Below are 20,073 nucleotides of genomic sequence, written 5' to 3' on the forward strand. Positions count from 1 at the left end.
CCACTGTTTCGGTTGACTGTCAAGACATTTTTTTTAATAGTTTTTTTTTCATACATTTTTTTCTGACGTTTCTGAAAAGTAACAAGAATGCAAATACTGTGTTCTTCTTCTTAATAATAATAATAATAAATCAATCTTAATAGTGCTTTTATAACACTCAAACTCGCATTACAGTAAATGGGGTGAAACAAGACAACAGATAAACATAACATACAGGGTGGATGGGAAGGGGGGCTACGAGAGGGAGAAGCGGCGGCCACACACGACGCCAGCAGTACTCTCCCACTCAAACAGATACAAAAGGGCAACAAAAACAAAACAACAGCACTGTAGACATTGATGTTCTGTAGGGGTTTACTCCCGTAGCCTATCCCTCTCCCGAGGTATCCACTAGGCAGTGGCGCTATTTAACTCATAGCTGGGGGCAGGTTCATGGGCATCAGGGAATATCCACACACCAGTGGGCCTGCGTATACCGCACGTCTAGGGGCCAGACCCTCTCTGAGTCCCTTGTAGTTCAGCCAGGGTCCAAGGTGTACCCAGTTACCGTGTGTCGCCCGCCACGAGGAGGTGCTACACAGGGCTTGCTGTTGGAGAGGCTATGTACCGGCAGGGAGAGACTTACGTGCTCGGCTTCCCTGTTCGCATTTCTGCTAAGCAGCGGTGAAGGTTGAGAGTGAGACGTGACAGGCACAGAACACTACACCAACACACTAGACGCTTCACAACAACCCCACCTTTACACAAGAATGTCAGACATTCTTCTGTAATTCTGGTAATTGATCTATGGAATTCTTCCACCTTAAGTGTGTGTGTGTTGTGTGAGAAGAATGGGCACTGAGATTTTGGTGGATTGTAGTGATGAAGGCAGAGGCGTAGCATGGCGCAGACCAACCGTTTGGTGATTTATTCACCCCATAAAAATGTACATGTACAAACAAAAACGGGGTGGCTGTGGAGCGTGTGTGGTCTCCACCCGCAACCTAGACAGAAAGGGAAACAGGCAGCCTTTTATACTCTGCTACAGATAAACCTTAATTACTGCTGCCACAACAGGGATGTTTTTATTTGACAAAATGGCAATTTAACCATGTAACATTACTCCACATTTTTAAGTGTACAATAAATATGTATACCAATACCAAACATAATTAATCAATGTACACCAAAACAACATCAGCCTAAAACCACAACTAAACACCTAAAAACCCACACACAAATCCCCCCCACGCTATCTCATCCTGTAGTTCCCACCGGAACCTTTAAATAGGTGTTCGGACGCCTGGTGACGCATTTGCAAGAACACACTTGAGAGGACACAAGAAAAGGCAGGGAGCGCTTCACCAAACATTGCACATTTTCACCCTCGTTAAGGCCCAAACATACTCGGGCGGAACGTACGCGGAGCGGACTCCGCCGGACTAAAAGCGGACGTCCGCAAGCCCTGTGCGCGCAAAGCTCAGATTTTGCGACCGCGATGAGTCTGCGCCGCGCACCAGTGTCACACAAAAGACTGCTCGGCATGTGTTTTTCACATCGACCTCCAATAAATGTGGGTAGAGGCTAGTTCCCATCGATGCAGAGAACGGAAATGGAGTAGAGAACGGTCAACTGAGCATGCGCGAAATGCCTCTACCACACCTCCACGCGCCCCGCGTAGCATCCAGGCGCTAGGATTCTAGGAAGACCCGCCCCTACTCTGCGTCTGATTAGCTAACTCTAACCCTAACCTTAACCTACACAAACAACGGAGGCAACGAGTACTTGCGCATGCTCAGTTGACCGTTCTCTGCATCGATGGGAACTAGCCTCTACCAATAAACGTGACACCGATCTGCATTCCTCGTCGTCAGTGTCGGACGCCATGACAGACGAGTGGAAACAACGCGCAAGAATTGTGGGTAATGTAGTGTGTCACGGACAGTTTTACAGGAAACTACAACGCGGAAGTGCGCTCGACTATGGAAGCCCAAATGACTGCGGACATTCCTCGCGGAGTCCGCTCCGCGTACGTTCCGCCCGAGTTATGTTTGGGCCTTTAAACGAATAGTTATCAATTAATTTCATGGCGGTAACGCCAAACTGTGTTTCACAGGCAGCTGTTAGCCAAACACGGAGTAGCGCTGCGGCGTCTGGAAGAGACGGAACCATGTGCCAAACGCTAAAATTAGGGCTGGGCAATATATCGATATAATGATATAGGACTAGATATCATCTGAAACTTTGGATATCGTGATATGGCATAAGTGTTGCCTTTTCCCGGTTTTAAAAGCTGCATTACAGTAAAGAGATGAGGTTTTCGGAGCTTATTAGACTGTTCTCGCTGTTATAATTATTATATTGTAGCGAATTAGAGGGGAAGCCCGTAAACCGTCACCACAGCCGGGACGCCAACCCGTATTTCCCACTCCGCAAGCGACGTTAACCAGTCGATTAAAGGGTCCGACCCATTAGTCAAGGACCAACGTGCAGAGGTGGGACCAAGTCATTGTTTTGCAAGTCACAAGTAAGTCTCAAGTCTTTGCCCTCAAGTCCCGCGTCAAGACAGGCAAGACCCAAGTCAAGACCAACAAGTCTCAAGTCAAGTCCCAAGTCCTACCGTTTGAGTTTCGAGTCCTTTCGAGTCCCTTTAACAACAGAGAAATAATATTTACACAGATCATGTATGCTTTTAAGATCTGTATTTATTTATCAAACCTTTTTTTTGCAAGAACATTGTTCAAACACATTTGAAAGAAACAAATGCAAATGTAATTTGCACAAAAAGTGCTGACATTGTATTTCCATAGCATATTGCACTATAACTAGTTGCACTGCAGTTTCTGTCCTGTATTGTATTGATCTCATATCATATTGCAAAACCGTTTTCACCTTCAACTAGAAAGGTCCTTTTGACTCCTTTCAAAACTTAAATCTAGCCTTAACCTTTTCCAAACATGTCATCACTTTAAAAAAAAAAATCCTCACTCCCCAAAAAATTATCTGAATTATCACTTCTGAAAAACTGCACCGACTTTCTGGAAGTGTCTTCACTTTTGAAAAATTTCCTTAAGATTCAAGTGTCCTGACTTTCCAAAAGTGTTTGTTTCTGTCTCAAAATATCCTCATTTTTGTAAAACAGTCTTCACCTTAAAACTTAAATCTAGCCTTAAACTAAAAACCATGTCTTCACCCTCAAACAGGTATTTGGATGAAGTGAGGATCACAAAGACAGTCCTCCAAAAAATGTTACTTTTCCAAATGTGTCACCACTTTCTAAAAAATATTTTCCAGTCTTTTTAACTCCTTTCAAAACCTAAGTGTAACCGTAACCTTTTCAAACATGTCACCACTTTATAAAAGATATCCTCACTCCCAAAAAATGATCTGCATTCTATTAAAGTTTCCTGACTCTTCAGATGTGTTCATCTTCATCACAAAATATCCTCAGTTTTGCAAAAACAGTCCTAATTTTTTTAGTTTTCAAACATTTTCTCTAAAAATGTCTTCACATCTTCAACATATCCACACTTTCCAAAAACTCTCCTTCCACTCCAGCGTGTTCACATCCTCCGTTACGGTCCTCACAGATATAGAAACACGCACAAACATAAATCTACATGTAATATATTCACGCCTCTATCAGTTCCTGTTGCTCCCTTGATAAAATTCTTTGTATATGTATATATATATATATATATATATATATATACACACACACACACACATGGAGGCTAACCTGCTAAAATAATTGGTATGCATCCATAGAGAGACTGAGACTGGTGTTTGTGTGTGTGAGTGTGTGTGAGTGTGAGTGTGTGTGAGAGAGAAAGAGAGAGCGAGACACAGAGAGAGAGAGAGAGAGAGAGAGAGAGAGAGAGAGAGAGAGAGAGAGAGGAGAGAGAGAGAGAGAGAGAGAGAGAGGAGAGAGAGAGAGAGAGAGAGAGAGAGAGAGAGAGAGAGAGAGAGAGAGAGAGAGAGAGAGAGAGAGAGAGAGAGAGAGAGAGAGAGAGAGAGAGAGAAGGAGAGAGAGAGAGGAGAGAGAGAGAGAGATGAGAGAGAGAGAGAGAGAGATTGGAAGGGGGGGCCAGAGGGCAAATACATGAACATAACAATGAGTAGGGTTGTGCTTTTCTATGTCAGGGCCCTGTGCTGCATTGCATTTGCAAAAGATCAAATTGGCCAAAAGTCTGTCAGTCATTTGTGCACGATGGGGACGTAGTATGATGCCACCATGGCTGAAAACTCGCTCCGCTGGAGCACTAGAGGCAGGCACCGCCAAGACTCTGATGGCCACTCGGAAGAGTGAAGGAAGAGTCTTCATGTTCACTGCCCAGAACAAAAGGGCAGCCTGTCCTTTGGCTATGTCAAGGTAGTGACTTAGCTGTAGTGCTGGAGTGGTCCCAACATCCTTCTTCTGCCTCTTATGGTATGCAGCAAACATCCCTTCTCCTTCTCCAAGATCCTCTTGCTCTTCTTCATCAACCAGAGGAACAGGTTGCTCAGTCTCTGCAGCATCTTGCAGGATCAATTCTGGCAAAATATGTAACAGCAACAGCAGAAACAAAAGAACCCTTATTACCATTGATGTTGGTGATAGTGTTAGACTGAAAAATGTAATTATTGTTGCAGTCAATTAGATCAGATTATGAGGAAAAAATTTGCATTAAAGTCAATAATATTTACCTTTAACTTGTTGTGCCACCTCTGCCTTGATGTCACGATTGACCAGCACATGGGGCTCCACCCACAGCAGAGAAAAGGCTGGATCCAAGGCGGCTGCTTTGAGGTACACTGGGTCTGAAAAGGGTGCAGTGATCCCATCTTGAGTCCTGGCCATTTTCACGTTAATGAAGATCCCAAGAAATCTTTTTTTCAGGGATACCTGGAGACTTCTGACCAGGCCGCTCAGGAAACGAACTTGAGACTTCAGCTTCTCAAGGTGGTGATTGAGGGACAAGACGGATGGAACAACTGCACTGATTGTGACGACCTTCTCCCCCTGTGTCAAATCAGTTGCTTCTCCAAACGGCTTCAAGATGTCCACCAACTCCTTCAACAGATTCCACTCTCGTGGTGTGAATGACAACTCCTTATGCCCAGCGTTTTCTAGATCAGCACAGAGTTTTAGATGATCACACTGGAGAACTGCCTTCACTTGCCTCAGTGTTGAGTTCCATCTTGTGTTAACTGCAGCAGGGATGCCTTTCTGTTCCCCAAATTCACTATCAAACACATCTTTGAATGTTGTGCTTGTGTGCAGCAGTGAGCTAAGTTTAGATAACTTGGAAAGAGAAGGACATACCACTTTTGTTTCTTTCAAACCGTCTCCCACCACCAGCTGAAGAGTGTGTGCAAAACACTGCAGGCGCTGTTTCTTTGCCATAGCAGCATCTACCGTTTGCTGCTCTTCCAGGGTTAAGTCACACCAGAGCTCAGGGTCATCAAGATGATCTCCGTCATCATCATCCTCTTGTTCACTGGGGAAGCACACAGTGAATGCCCTTCGCATGTTAGCAGCATTGTCACTAATAATGTAGTACAATTTATCTTCGATATTGTATTCATCACATATTCACTCAAATTGGTCACAGATTCGTTCAGCTGTGTGTGAGCCTTTGAAACGGTTGCAGGTCAAGAGATTAGTCTTTAGCTGTATCCTCTCTGCCTCTTTCTCTATCCAGTGGACAGTGACACCAAGGAATCCCCTCATCTTTCAGTCAGACCAAATGTCCACAGTGACTGAAACATGGTCACATGGTCGGTGTTGGTCAATTGAGTTTTTAATTTTGAACGTCTCTCCTCAGCGAGGCTCTCTGTTTTTGATGTCAACGTTCTGCGACACACTGGGCTGTACTTACTGTCAAGTACCGTCAGAAAGTGTCGAAAACTCTTGTTTTCCACAATAGACAGGGGAAAGTTGCAATCAATAATCAAGTCGAACAGTATTGCATTGGTGATAGCTTTATGCTGTGGATGACTGATGCTGTAATGCCCTACACGACTGTCCAGGAATTGTGAGACTGAAGGCTGTTGTGGTTCATTTATGATGCTTTTGTTCATCTGGTATTCTTCAAATCTGTAACAGGTAAGCATATGAAACAGATGTCAGAAAATCCCTTATAGCCACACATGAATTGTATTTGAAACTACTCTTTACTCGTATATCAATCGTAACATTGTGTTAATATTAATTTTGTGTTAATATTAATTGTATACTGTATTAGTGTGTGTGTTGTAACATTACATTAATAAAATCAATTTCATTGTCATTGTACGCTATATTAATAATATTTTCACTGCTTTACCTTGCCATTCCGTCAGGAAACTGAAGTTTTATGCTTGTTAATTCACTCTCTCCAGCACACCAGATTCCATTGACAAAAACAGCAATTTTACCTCGCATCACACAGAAATTGCTGGTCTACTGCTACCTCAATCATTAAGTTTATTTGTGCTATTTTATGTCTTCGGTGATAGTTCAACTTAGTTATGATTTACCGAAATTACATAAACGACCTCAATGAGGCAGCAGTAAACAAGCAACTCCCGTGTGCTGCAAAGTAAAATGGCTGTTTTTGTCAATGGAATCTGGTGTGCTGGAGAGAGTAAGATATACTTCGCTTTCCTGTCGGAAAAACTCGTCTGGCAGCAAGCTAAAATGGTAACGTACACATATTCTTAACATAGAGTACATTTAAACTGACCTTGACTTGATTAGGTTTGCTCATGTTTTACTGCTGACAGCAGTCTACTGTGTGTGTGTGTGTGTGTGTGTGTGTGTGTGTGTGTGTGTGTGTGTGTGTGTGTGATACACTGACTAAGCAGTTTATACAATCCCGCTTCAAACATCCCAAACTGTCCTGTTACAATATAATAAGTATGAGTAAGGGAATGAACCCGCAGTGGATGCAGATTACCGTGTTTGCAAGGTGACGTTAACAGTGAGTGTACACTCTCATTGATTTAACTATGCAGCTAGCAATTACGTTACTTAGCCGATAAGCTAGTGTTAGCTTTCATTCAAAACTTACCGTTCTTTGTGCAACTTCAAATGTCGAGCGAAGTTCCAAGTTGTGGCGTCTCCGTCCCTAATCTTCGACCCGCATGTTTTACATACTGCAATTCGTTTTTTGTTGACCACCTCGTAATTTTTATACCCAAACGAAACTATCTTTGGTATCATTTTGCCAACTGGCGCGTTGTTATCTGTTATTCTTCATTGGTTGTCCTGTAATTTGATTGGTTGGATGCTGTCTGCTCAAAACAACGTGGATCTAATTTGATTGGATGTCGTGTCGACAGCGTGCCATCTTTCTCACACACACACACACGCAGATGCACACGTGTACGTACAAAGAGAGATAGAGCGGTCCATGTCAACATACTTTTTCATCTTTGGGTTTGGGGGAAGTAGCAAGTCTTTTCAAGTCAAAAGGGTCAAGTCCAAGTGAAGTCACGAGTTACTGATGTTAAAGTCCAAGTCGAGTTGCAAGTCTCTTTACATTTTGTCAAGTCGAGTCTAAAGTCATCAAATTCATGACTCGAGTCTGACTCGAGTCCAAGTCATGTGACTCGAGTCCACACCTCTGCCAACGTGTCTACTTATCCATGCACGTTACAATACTATTTGTCTCTGCCTATTTTGTCTGTCTACCCACATTACTAACAAGTGTTTATTGAAAATGTAATTTGGTAAATATATTGTGAGAGCACGAGTTGTCATATCTAGTCTAGGGCTGCACGATATTAGGAAAACGTGCAATGACGTTGTTGAATACTGCGATGACGATATGACTCGCGATAAATAAGCAAACATTGAAGTATACAGTTTTAATGTTTTTCTGCTTTAGGTTTGCTGCTAACACAGACCCCAGACAATGAACAGCATATGCACACTTAATTAAAAAAAAGAAAGAAAAATAAATGCATTATTTCCATTCCAGCAACATAGGGGGAAAATGCACCTGGCTACAGCCGCTATATTGACAATGAATAGCACCAACCTCGTTGCATGGCAACACGGGTTCTTCGTCATTTTAACAGAACATCTAGACCTATTTAAAGCAGCCACTAGGAGTTTATATTATAAGTGATTACGTAACAGTCTCAATTTAAAACTTGATGTCTTACCAGTTTTGCAGAGTGAGTAACTAATGTTAGAATTTTATTTTCTTACATTATATTTTGTTTACTGAGGCGGAATCGGCCAAGTGACACTACCGCCTTGTTTCCAAAAGGGGGCACCAAAGTCAACACAGACTCCTGGTAGTAGTATGCAGAGTGTGAACGCATGGCACGTGCGTTTATCGCAGGTCAAGCAGTCTTCTGCCATGCGTATGTCGCGCATGTTGATATTATAGGAAGGTACATTTTCGATATTGTGCAGCCCCTAATATCTACACAATATCATCAAAATATCGATATCGAGGTATTCGGTCAAAAAAATGTCGCGAAACTTGATTTTGTCCATATCACCCAGCTCTAGCTAAAATGTTCAAGAAATACTCAATAAATAATTATCCAGTTATTTGTACAAACGTCTACCTCTTAATGTGCTTCTTAATCTATATGTTTAAAGCGCTGAGTGCTAGCTAAAGTGCAAATGAGCCTAGATAAAATGCCCAAAGTGCTGTAAAACTGGAATACTTGGCTGGTAACGAAGTGCCTCATTGTTACGGTGTGCGTGTGTGTGTTTGAGAGTGTTTGAGAGAGAGAGAAAGAAACCACATTGCAGTAAGACAACTGTCAGTCACAACCTAGGTTCATTCTGTCCTCATGGTGACATTTAAGAAATGGAAGGAAAAGGCCAGCTAGAAATGGTTTCATAAAAATCAAAAATTAGATACAGATAGACACTACTCTGGTGTGGTCTGGGAAATTGGCATGTGTTGTTTTGAATAGATGGATGGAAAGCTGGATAGATTGACGAGATTTGATTAAAACATTTAGCTTTGGGGCACATCACGCTTGGGGTATTTGATACATGCACAAAAGTGTAAGGTACAATTCCTGGTTTTTATTCAGTTTTGTTTTTAGCTATAATTATTGCATTGTGTCATAGATAACTGGGTGATTTGTGTGTGTTGGCCTACATAACTTTATTTCTGGGACCAACAGAACTTATATAGGAAAAAGTGAGTCAGACTAAATGGTGGTGGACCAAGTGTGCCATATGTGCGTTCAACTTATATTCTTTAGCGCTGTGCCCCGCCGCGTGTCAGCTCATTGAGTTCTCTCGTTCTGCAAAACATGATACGGCCATATAGTCGGATTAATCTTTAAACGGCTCTGCAGAGCTTGCCCATAAGCACTGCCACCAATAAATTAACGTTGGCTCGGTTGAATTTTGGCTGGCACGGCTGCAACCTTTAAACTTGAATGCGTGAGACACTGGGATACACGCTTTCCGTCCATGCTAGGTGTGTGGCTGACAGCGTGTCCCACCGCCTGCTCCAAGCCTCAGGAGTGGACTGGGTGGGAGAGTAAGAGGAGAGCCCTTCCTTTTAGAGAGTGTGGTTAATTTGCTGAGAGCATGTTGGAATGGGTGGTTTTGGCAGCAGTGTGGCAGGATGTAACCTAAGCTGTGACTTGCTGCTATAGAAGTTTCTGGTAAAGGTTGGTCCTGCTCTCTTGCTCTCTCTCCCTCCCCCTATGACTATGGAAAAACTCCTTAGCTGAAGTCTGGCCCGTTTCCCCCCTTTTAATACAAATTTAACTGGAGTTTTTGGCCATGCTACCATGCCTTGACAGCCCTGAGTGTATGCGCCAAGTGTGTGTGTGTTTGTGTGTGTGCACCTGTTTTTCGGTGTGTTTTCCTCCATGTCCCTGTTGAATCTGCACATGCGAGTGTGTCCTGGGGCCTGTTGTGCGTGCATGTCTTGTGCTGGAGTAATAGGGATTCTGGGCCTCGCCTCAAGTCCTTGTTAAATCCTAATAGGAATAGCGGCTGGCTGATTAGGTGTGCAGGCAGTCAATGAGTCGTGGTACATTTCCCTCTTCCAGGCCTGCATCACACCACGTTAGCCGGCTCATGCAATTAGAGGATGTGGACAAAGGGGGTCTAGTTACAGTGAAAACAAGTTTTTATTTTCCCCTGTGATTAACAAGGCTGTTGCAAACTATTACACAATTAGTTTATTTTGCTTCATGTGGGGTGTTTCTTTGTGAATGGATAATGGCCACTCTGTCACCCTGTCTTATCTATAGCAGTAGTCTGTTAGTTGATAGTATCAGCACCATGCTATGTTTAAACACTTGACACAAAAAGAGCCGAGGAAAAACGCTTGCCTGTTCAGCCCCGTTCCGAAGCCGCCCTTGCAGTGACTGCGAGGTTGTGCCTGACCCCCAAATCCCTCTGTATTTTCACCGACTTTAACGTTAGATTTTACCATTCTTGTTCTGTATTAGCTTCCAAAAACGGCACTATTTTGTGTGTTACAAAGGTCAGACATGATAAATTAGGTTTAGACACTAAACAAAACGTTGCCTTTAAATAACAGTCACTGTAAAGTACTGCCGTTTTGCTTTCATTACTGCTTTTGGACTTTGCAGGTGGTGCAGGACTGGGAAAATATTTCTTACTGTTAGGAATCTTCTAGTCTTTTGATTGCAGGTAGCTATGATTAAATAGGCCGAATTATGTTATTGAACCATTTTAAAGCATTTCCCCCCCCATAATCATTAGTTAAAAATGTTAAAAATGGTGTGCAGTGGCTGTCTGTGTGTGTACTGTCCATGTTCTCCCTGTGCTCACGTGGGTTTCCTCCAACATCAGAAGAACCCCAGTAAAAACATGCAGAGTGCTCTCCTGCCCTGTCTCTGACCATGACATGGATGTCCACTGGGAATTGGTCCCCAGGGGCGCCAAAGGAAAGGGCTGCCCACTGCTCCTGGCTGCCCCTGGAGGGGGGACAGCAGGATGGGAAAAATGCTGAAGGAACACTTCTTCAGCCACCTCTCCCTGCATGTGTGTGCGTGTGTGTTTGTGTGTGTGTCTGTCTGTTCTAGTGTCTAAGCTGTAACTCTAGTTAATGGTCATGTCAATTTGCATATGAAACCGATCGCTGGTTTCGGTGATGATGCAACTGTGCTGTTAATAAGGTTGGGGATACCTGTAGTAGTAGTCTTCGTCTTCGTCTTCTTCTTCCTCCTCCTCTTCTTCTTCTCCTCCTCATGTAGGTGTGAATGCTTCATGACTTGATATTGTATAGTTTTGGGATTAATGGACTACCCAAAAATAGCTGTAAGTAATCAGTTTGTCCACCAAGTCGAAGTAAGCCGGTTCGTTATATTGCTTACAGTTTAAGCAGGGAATCTGTAACAGATTACATTTTCACAGAAACCCCCCCCCCCCCAACGTTCCAGCTCATGTGGTTGTTGGCTTCATAGTTACAGTTAGATGCAACACCTTTCTCCGACTCTGGCAATAAAGAGCAGGACCGGGGGCCTGTTGTTGGGTGGTTATTAATTTCTCCCTGGGGCTTAGCCGCTGGGCAGGTTATTGGTTGTCCCCCTCAATGAGTTGGAGCCTAGTTTGAATGAGCCCCGAGATGTGTGTATACAACCAGAACTTGCCCCTTCAGAGAGAGAAGGTGTAATGTATGCCTGTCCAGGGGCCTGGACTAAGGGCCCTAGTGAACACTGATTGAATTAGCCCAGTGCTTTTGTTTAAAAACTCCCATTTTCTCCTTCCTGCTCTCAGTTGCCATGCCTGTAAAGGGAAAAGAGTAAGCTACGTTCCAAAAGAGATTCCAGTCGTGCTAAACAACCGGCTTCCCAGTGCTGCTCTTCCTATTCTGGAATTTACTACTGACATGCTGTAATTGATTTATTCAATTCAATTCAATTTATTGTCATTAAAAACAATGTGCAGGCGCATGTTAAAAATGAAATGATGAAATCAATTTATGAAAGACTAAAGCCAATATACTGCAGTACAATTTGGCCGCGATGTTACATGCCAAAACCAGCCTCTAGCTTTGTAAGATGTTGTCATAAACGTAAAATCAAGTGTCAAGGTCATTGGATCCATATAAGAGATCTGTTCCATGATGGGGTTTTTTCTTCCATCTCATACTTCCTTCTTACATTGGCAGTATTCTTTAGCTCAATTGGTCTTTTGGCTGACGTGTGTGATGTGTGTGCATGTGTGCATGCATGCACACTGCTCCTGTTATCATTGTGAGGACCAATTTGAAGTCTTTTTTACATGGCGTTTTTGCAAAGCGAGGACATTTTGGCTGGTTTTCACTTAAATGCTGTTGTAGGGTTAGAATTGAGGTGTAGGGTTAAAATTAAGATGTTGATCAGGTAAGGCTTAGGGTAGGACATGTAGTGACAGTCTTAGGGTTGGGGCAAGGGAATGAATGTGTGGTCAATTAGGGGTCCTCACAAACGGAAGTATGGACCTCTGTGTGTGTGTGTGGTCGGACCTTCATGCAAGGACATATGTGTATTTGCATCCATTTAGAGACAGTTCTGTCCAAAGTGGCTTGCAAGAGAGTCGGCAGGTAGACAAATTCGAATACTACCAACTGGCATCACAGGGTGCGGATCCTGACATAGCCAAGAGTGCATGTTAATTCAAGCACTTGGTTTAGGTGTGCCCCAGCACGTCATGAGGCGGGGGACAGGAGACTCAAAGTGTAAACTAGATGTCCATTGCCACAAGTCAAAACAGGACTCTATAATCCGGGGCTCCAGACTAACATTTTTGCATTCGTTGCACTGGTGCGCCTAACTTTTTTTTATTTAGTTGCACCCCAGATTTTTCACCGTGCCTTTTGGCGCCGCAATAATACATTTTAAGCGTTGCATCCTTTTTCTTTTTTTTTTGTCAGTCCCCACACACACATGGGAATTTCTTAACGCATTATGTAAATGGTTGTAAACAGGAATAAATGTGCAGATAAATGTTTTTCTTTTATTTGGGTCAGGGTTAGGTATTTTAGGATTGGGGACAGGGGAGACAGGTGGAACGGTTACCACCGCGGTGCCGATGACTTCTGGGCTGGGCTTATCAGGGCCGGGGACAGGTGTAATGGGGCACTAAAGCATTTTTCTTGATTTAAAGGGGGAAAAAATCAATAGTTCTCTTCATTTTGGGTTACCGGGAAGTTTTAAGGTTGTGATGTCGTTTGAGAAAGGAGTACAGGGCGTGGTCTCGCATATATATATATATATATATATATATATATATATATATATATATATATATATACATACACACACACACACACACACACACACACACTACTACTACTACTACTTTCGGCTGCTCCCGTTAGGGGTCGCCACAGCGGATCATCCGTTTCCATTTCTTCCTGTCTTCTGCGTCTTCCTCTGTCACACCAGCCACCTGCATGTCTTCCCTCACCACATCCATAAACCTCCTCTTTGGCCTTCCTCTTCTCCTCTTCCCTGGCAGCTCCATATTGAGCATCCTTCTGCCAATATACTCAGCATCTCTCCTCCACACATGTCCAAGCCATCTCAATCTTGCCTCTCTTGCTTTGTCTCCAAACCGTCCAACCTGAGCGGTCCCTCTAATATAATCGTTCCTAATCCTGTCCTTCTTCGTTACTCCCAGTGAAAATCTTAGCATCTTCAACTCTGCCACCTCCAGCTCTGCCTCCTGTCTTTTCGTCAGTGCCACTGTCTCCAAACCATATAACATAGCTGGTCTCACAACCATCTTGTAAACTTTCCCTTTAACTCTTGCTGATACCCTTCTGTCGCAAATCACTCCTGACACTCTTCTCCACCCACTCCAACCTGCCTGCACTCTCTTTTTCACCTCTCTACTGCACTCCCCGTTACTTTGGACAGTTGACCCCAAGTATTTAAACTCAAATGCCTTTGTCCCCTCCACTCTTGGCATCCTGACCATTCCACTGTCCTCTCTCTCATTCACGCATAGGTATTCCGTCTTGCTCCTACTGACTTTCATTCCTCTTCTCTCCAGTGCATACCTCCACCTCTCCAGGCTCTCCTCAACCTGCACCCTACTCTCGCTACAGATCACAATGTCATCCGCGAACATCATCGTCCATGGAGACTCCTGCCTGATCTTGTCCATCAACCTGTCCATCACCATTGCAAACAAGAAAGGGCTAAGAGCCGATCCTTGATGTAATCCCACCTCCACCTTGAACCCATCTGTCATTCCAATCGCACGCCTCACCATTGTCACACTTCCCTCATACGTATCCTGCACCACTCCTACATACTTCTCTGCAACTCCTGACTTCCTCATACAATACCACACCTCCTCTCTCGGCACTCTGTCATAAGCTTTCTCTAAATCTACAAAGACACAATGCAACTCTTTCTGGCCTTCTCTATACTTCTCAATTAACATTCTCAAAGCAAACATCGCATCTGTGGTGTTCTTTCGTGGCATGAAACCATACTGCTGCTCGCTGATCGTCACCTCTCCTCTTAACCTAGCTTCTATTACTCTTTCCCAAATCTTCATGCTGTGGCTGATCAACTTTATACCTCTGTAGTTGTTACAGTTCTGCACATCGCCCTTGTTCTTGAAAATCGGTACCAGTATGCTTCTTCTCCACTCCTCAGGCATCCTCTCACTTTCCAGGATTGTGTTAAACAATCTAGTTAAAAACTCCACTGCCATCTCTCCTAAATATCTCCATGCCTCCACAGGTATGTCATCAGGACCAACTGCCTTTCCACTCTTCATCCTCTTCATAGCTGCCCTCACTTCCTCCTTGCTAATCCACTGAACTTCCTGATTCACTATCCCTACATCATCCAACCTTCTCTCTCTCTCATTTTCTTCATTCATCAGCCCCTCAAAGTATTCCTTCCACCTTCTTAGCACACTCTCCTCGCTTGTCAGCACATTTCCATCTCTATCCTTGATCGCCCTAACTTGCTGCACATCCTTTGCAGCTTGGTCCCTCTGTCTAGCCAATCGGTACAAGTCCTTTTCTCCTTCCTTAGTGTCTAATCTGTCATACAACTCACCATACGCCTTTTCCTTTGCCTTTGCCACCTCTCTCTTTGCTTTACGCTGCATCTCCTTGTACTCCTGTCTACTTTCTTCATCTCTCTTACTATCCCACTTCTTCTTTGCCAACCTTTTCCTCTGTATAATTTGCTGTACTTCCTCATTCCACCACCAAGTCTCCTTGTCTTCCTTCCTCTGTCCTGATGACACACCAAGTACCTTCCTAGCTGTCTCCCTCACTATTTCTGCAGTGGTTGTCCAGCCATCTGGCAACTCTTCACTACCACCCAGTGCCTGTCTTAACTCCTGCCTTAACTCCACACAACAGTCTTCCTTCTTCAACTTCCACCATTTGATCTTTGGCTGTGTCTTCACTCGCTTCCTCTTCTTGGTCTCCAAAGTCATCCTACAGACCACCATCCGATGCTGCCTAGCTACGTTCTCCCCTGTCACCACCTTGCAGTCTCCAATCCCTTTTAGATGGCACCTTCTACATAAGATATAGTCCACCTGTGTGCACTTTCCTCCACTCTTGTACGTCACTCTGTGTTCCTCCCTCTTCTTGAAATATGTATTCACCACAGCCATTTCCATCCTTTTCGCAAAATCCACCACCATCTGTCCTTCCACATTTCTCTTCTTGACTCCATACCTTCCCATCACCTCCTCATCACCTCTGTTCCCTTCACCAACATGTCCATTGAAGTCCGCTCCAATCACCACTCTCTCCTCCTTGGGTACCCTCTCCACCATGTCGTCCAACTCATTCCAGAATTCTTCTTTTTCATCCATCTCACACCCAACTTGCGGGGCATATGCGCTGATAACATTCAGCAATAAACCTTCAATTTCCAGCTTCATACTCATCACTCTGTCTGACACTCTCTTCACCTCCAGCACGCTCTTGACATACTCTTCCTGCAGAATTACCCCTACCCCATTACTCCTCCCATTCCCACCATGGTAGAAGAGTTTGAACCCACTTCCGATACTCCTGGCCTTACTCCCCTTCCACCTGGTCTCTTGCACACACAGTATGCCTACCTTTCTTCTTTCCATCATGTCAGCCAGCTCTCTTCCTTTACCAGTCATAGTGCCAACATTCAAAGTTCCAACTCTCACCTCCACATGCCTACCCTTCCTCCTCTCTAGCTGCCTCTGGACATGCTTTCCCCCTCTCCTTCTCCTTCGCCCAACAGTAGCATAGTTTCCACCGACACCCTGCTGGTTAACAGTACCGGTGGCGGTCGTTGGTAACCCGGGCCTCGACCGATCCGGTATGTAAGTCTTATTTATGATCCGGATATTTGATTTGGCAAAGATTTTACGCCGGATGCCCTTCCTGACGCAACCCTCCTCATTTGTCCGGGCTTGGGACCGGCACTAAGGATGCACTGGCTTGTGCATCCTCAGTGGCTGGGTTACACACACACACACACACACACACACACACACACACACACACACACAGGTCTTATTTTTCCCTCCCGTATTCTGAGAAGACCCGCCCAACTCTGCCTCTGATTGGCTTGTACTTGTTGCCTTTGTTGGTTAGGTTTAGGTGTGAGCGGTGAGATGGCTAGGGTAGGAATATCCAGGTCAGAGCCAATCAGAGGCGGAGTAAGATGCAGGAGGATGTCCTTTGCAGAATGCGGTTGGGAAAAGGTAAGGCTGCACATGCACACAAAGACCAGCTAAATTTCAGGTGCACTGGTGCGACCAGTGAAAAGGTGTAGTCGCACTTGACAGATTTTGGGTTGCATGTGCGACCCCTGGAGCCATTTATGTTTAGTGTGTGTGTGTGTATTCGGTGTGTGTGTGCTTGTTGCTGTTCGCATTTTAGGACCAACACACATTCAGGTATTTTTCAGGTGGGGGGGGAAAAAATGCTTCCTTTGGATGAGAAAACATTTTTCTTCAGGGTTAGAATTTGGGTGAGGGTAGATTTTCGAGATCCAGGAGTTTAGGACTTGGGGGTATGGATTCAAGTGCCCCGAAGTGTCCCCTCCCACCCTCAGCCTTACAAATGTGTCTTTGTGTGTCTGTCCTGCAGCTCGCCAAGAAGATTCGTGAGAAGTTTAACCGATACCTGGATGTGGTGAACAGAAACAAACAGGTGGTGGAGGCCTCGTACACCGCCCACCTCACCTCGCCACTCACGGCCATACAGGACTGCTGCTCCATACCGGCCTCTATGATGGAGTGAGTATTACTTGCCCCCCCCCGCAACACCACCAGACACACACTTTTTTCCCTCATACTCTTTCTCACACACAAATCCCTGCGGGATGTGGATTTTTTGCCTTTTAACACACCTCCCGCTGTGTTAACGGCTGCACTTGGAGCGCCATACGTTGCTTTGCTCGGTAAAAGCACTACATTCCTCCCTCCCTTTTAGCATGTTTTCATCGTTTCTTAGATAAGTGATAGCTGTGTTTAAAAACCAGTTGGGTTGCAGTGCTGGGCCGTAGCGGCTTGCCCTGGTACTTGTGCAGTCATTTTGATGGGTGCCTGTAATTTAACACATGTTCGGGCGGTCTACATTTGTTTGCAACCCAGCATTTTGTTGTTTCGCTGCAGCGCTTCTTTACCCCAAAAAAGAGCCTAGAATGATTTGAGCTGTAACAGTAAAATAGAGGGGATGTTTAGAACCATGGGTAATGGAGTCCCGTGAAGGACTGGTCATGTCCGCGATGCAGTTGGTCAGTTTAGGAAGAGGAGGGTATTTCAAACATTTGGAAATTTTAAACCGTCTGCACTGATTTCTGCTTTATTTTATTTACTGTATATTGTAATGAGCGGTTAACAGTTGAATTGATTTGAATGGGATATGCCTGTACTACAATCCTGATGAAGCGCCGTTATGAAGGAACTGCATTGCACTTGCTAAACGTCAAACTGGGAGTTGAAATGAACCTTGGGGCTTTTTATGTCGGGTCCACGGCCATGTGAGAAGGGTAGGGGTTTATTCCTGTTTGACTCGGACCCAGTGTGAGACTAAATATCTTGAATCTTGAATCGATCTCAAATTTTGGGGTGTGTATTGAGAGACTTTTTCCCCTCCCTGCTCTGCTCGCGGCCTGCAGAGAACCTCCAGCTCTCCAGCCTCTGTCCCCCTCCCGCAGGCAGAAAGACAGTTAAAAGAACGGCTCATAAAGATGCAGTGGGGAGCAGGAAAGAGAGCTTCTTTCAGTCCTAATCTACACAGCAGCAGCTGCCCCACCACCATTACCACCACCACCACCCCTCTCCCTCGCTCTCGCTCTCTCTCATTCTCCCCCTTCATCACCACAGCTTACACAGCTTTGATGTTGCCAGTTGTCTATCTCTGTGATGTTTTTTGAACCAGGAACTTCATGCACTGCATGATGGGTTCAGTCCCACAGAGAGGGGCTGGCTGGTGGAGGTTCCTCTTGGCACCTGTGGCCTAAATACAAATCCAGCATATACATACTGTGTCTATAATGAGATACACACACAAACATACACATGCAAGCACACTGTGTGCGTGCCAAGACACACATGATGTTCATTAAAACAGACTGGTGCACAAGCGATTCAACCGTGTTGATGAAGATGCACCGACTGACTCATTTCGGAAACTGCAGTCACATATTCAGGTCTCGCAAATATTGCTCTGCATCACCTCTGATTACAGATGCTAAGTGTTTTTACCCCCCCACCCCCTTGTCCTCTCAATTGTATCCGGCCAATTACCCCACTCACTGCTCCACCCCCTCTGCTGATCCAGAGAGGGCTGTAGACTACCACATGCCTCCTCTGATACACGTGGAGTCGCCAGCCGCTTCTTTTCACCTGACAGTGAGGAGTTTTGCCGGGGGGACATAGCACGTGGGAGGATCACGCTATTCCCCCCCAGTCCCCCCCCCCCGAACAGGCGCCCCAACCGGTGCTAATGCAGCGACCAGGACACATACCCACATCCGGCTTCCCACCCGCAGGCACGGCCAATTGTGTCTGTAGGGACACCCGACCAAGCCGGAGAGCACAGAGATTCGCACCGGCGAGCCCCGTGTTGGTACGCAACGAAACAGTCCGCATGTTTCTGTTTTTAAAGGGGAAACAAAAATCTCAATTTTCAACATTATCTCTATATACTGTGTATATTGCAGGGATTGCATATATGTTGTTGGTGAGATGCTATTAGCAGCCATAATACTGAGCAGTTTTCTTTGTGTCTCTGAAACTGCCCAGATTGTAGGGAAGGCGTTTTAGAGACTCACGGAAGACTGCTCAGTGTTATCTCTACAACATGTATGTGTAGAGATGATGCTGAAAATCATTGTTTCCCTTATGATGGGAAATGGTACACTCACACTAGAATCTGCCGCTATACATACACACGCACACACAGCCACACATATACATACATACAAATACACAAACACACATTTTTACTGCAGCAGTCAGAGAGAGATATCCCCATTGGCTGAGATACAAATCACTGAGGAAAATGGTGTAGAGAATGATGCATGGGAGAGTTTTACAGGAAGAGGTTGAACACGCTAAACTGAAGCGGAGCCTGATAGATTCCTGAACTCCGATCTCTAACAATCCCCGAAAAGGATTTTCCTCTTTATTTCTCTTTCTCTCTCATCCTAGCTGTCTCACTTTTTGTTACTGTCTTTCACTTTATTTTTCTAATGTTTATTCTTGTATTTTTTGGGTTTGTTTGAGGTCATGGGGATTTTGAGGGGCTGTATATATGTACGTGTGCGTGTATGTAGCGCAAATTTATTAAAAATAAAAAACTGAAATATTGCATGTACATAAGTATTCACACCCTTTGCTATGCCACTCAAAATTGACCTCAGGTTCATCCTGTTTCCACTGATCATCCTTGAGATGTTTCTACATCTTGATTGGAGTCCACCTGTAGTAAATTCAATGGATTGGACATGATTTGGAAAGGCATGCACCTGTCTATATAAGGTCCCACTGTTGACAGTGCATGTCAGAGCAGAAACCAAGCCATGAAGTCAAAGGAATTATCTGTTGACCTCCGAGACAGGATTGTATCGAGGCACAGATCTGGGGAAGGGTACAATTTTTTTTATTTTTATTTTTTTACAGCTTTGAAGGTCCCGAAGAGCACAGTG

At 44.5% G+C, this 20,073-nt stretch overlaps 1 protein-coding gene across 1 annotated transcript in view; it reads left to right on the forward strand.

Moving 5' to 3' along the window:
* Positions 1-20,073, forward strand: part of cachd1 (cache domain containing 1) — a 165,833-nt gene that overhangs the window by 72,698 nt on the left and 73,062 nt on the right. The window contains 1 exon segment of the mRNA XM_056276772.1: positions 17,007-17,155. Coding sequence (XP_056132747.1) covers positions 17,007-17,155 — 149 coding nt within the window.

Source organism: Lampris incognitus, chromosome 3, assembly GCF_029633865.1.
Source record: "Lampris incognitus isolate fLamInc1 chromosome 3, fLamInc1.hap2, whole genome shotgun sequence".
Taxonomy (NCBI): domain Eukaryota; kingdom Metazoa; phylum Chordata; class Actinopteri; order Lampriformes; family Lampridae; genus Lampris; species Lampris incognitus.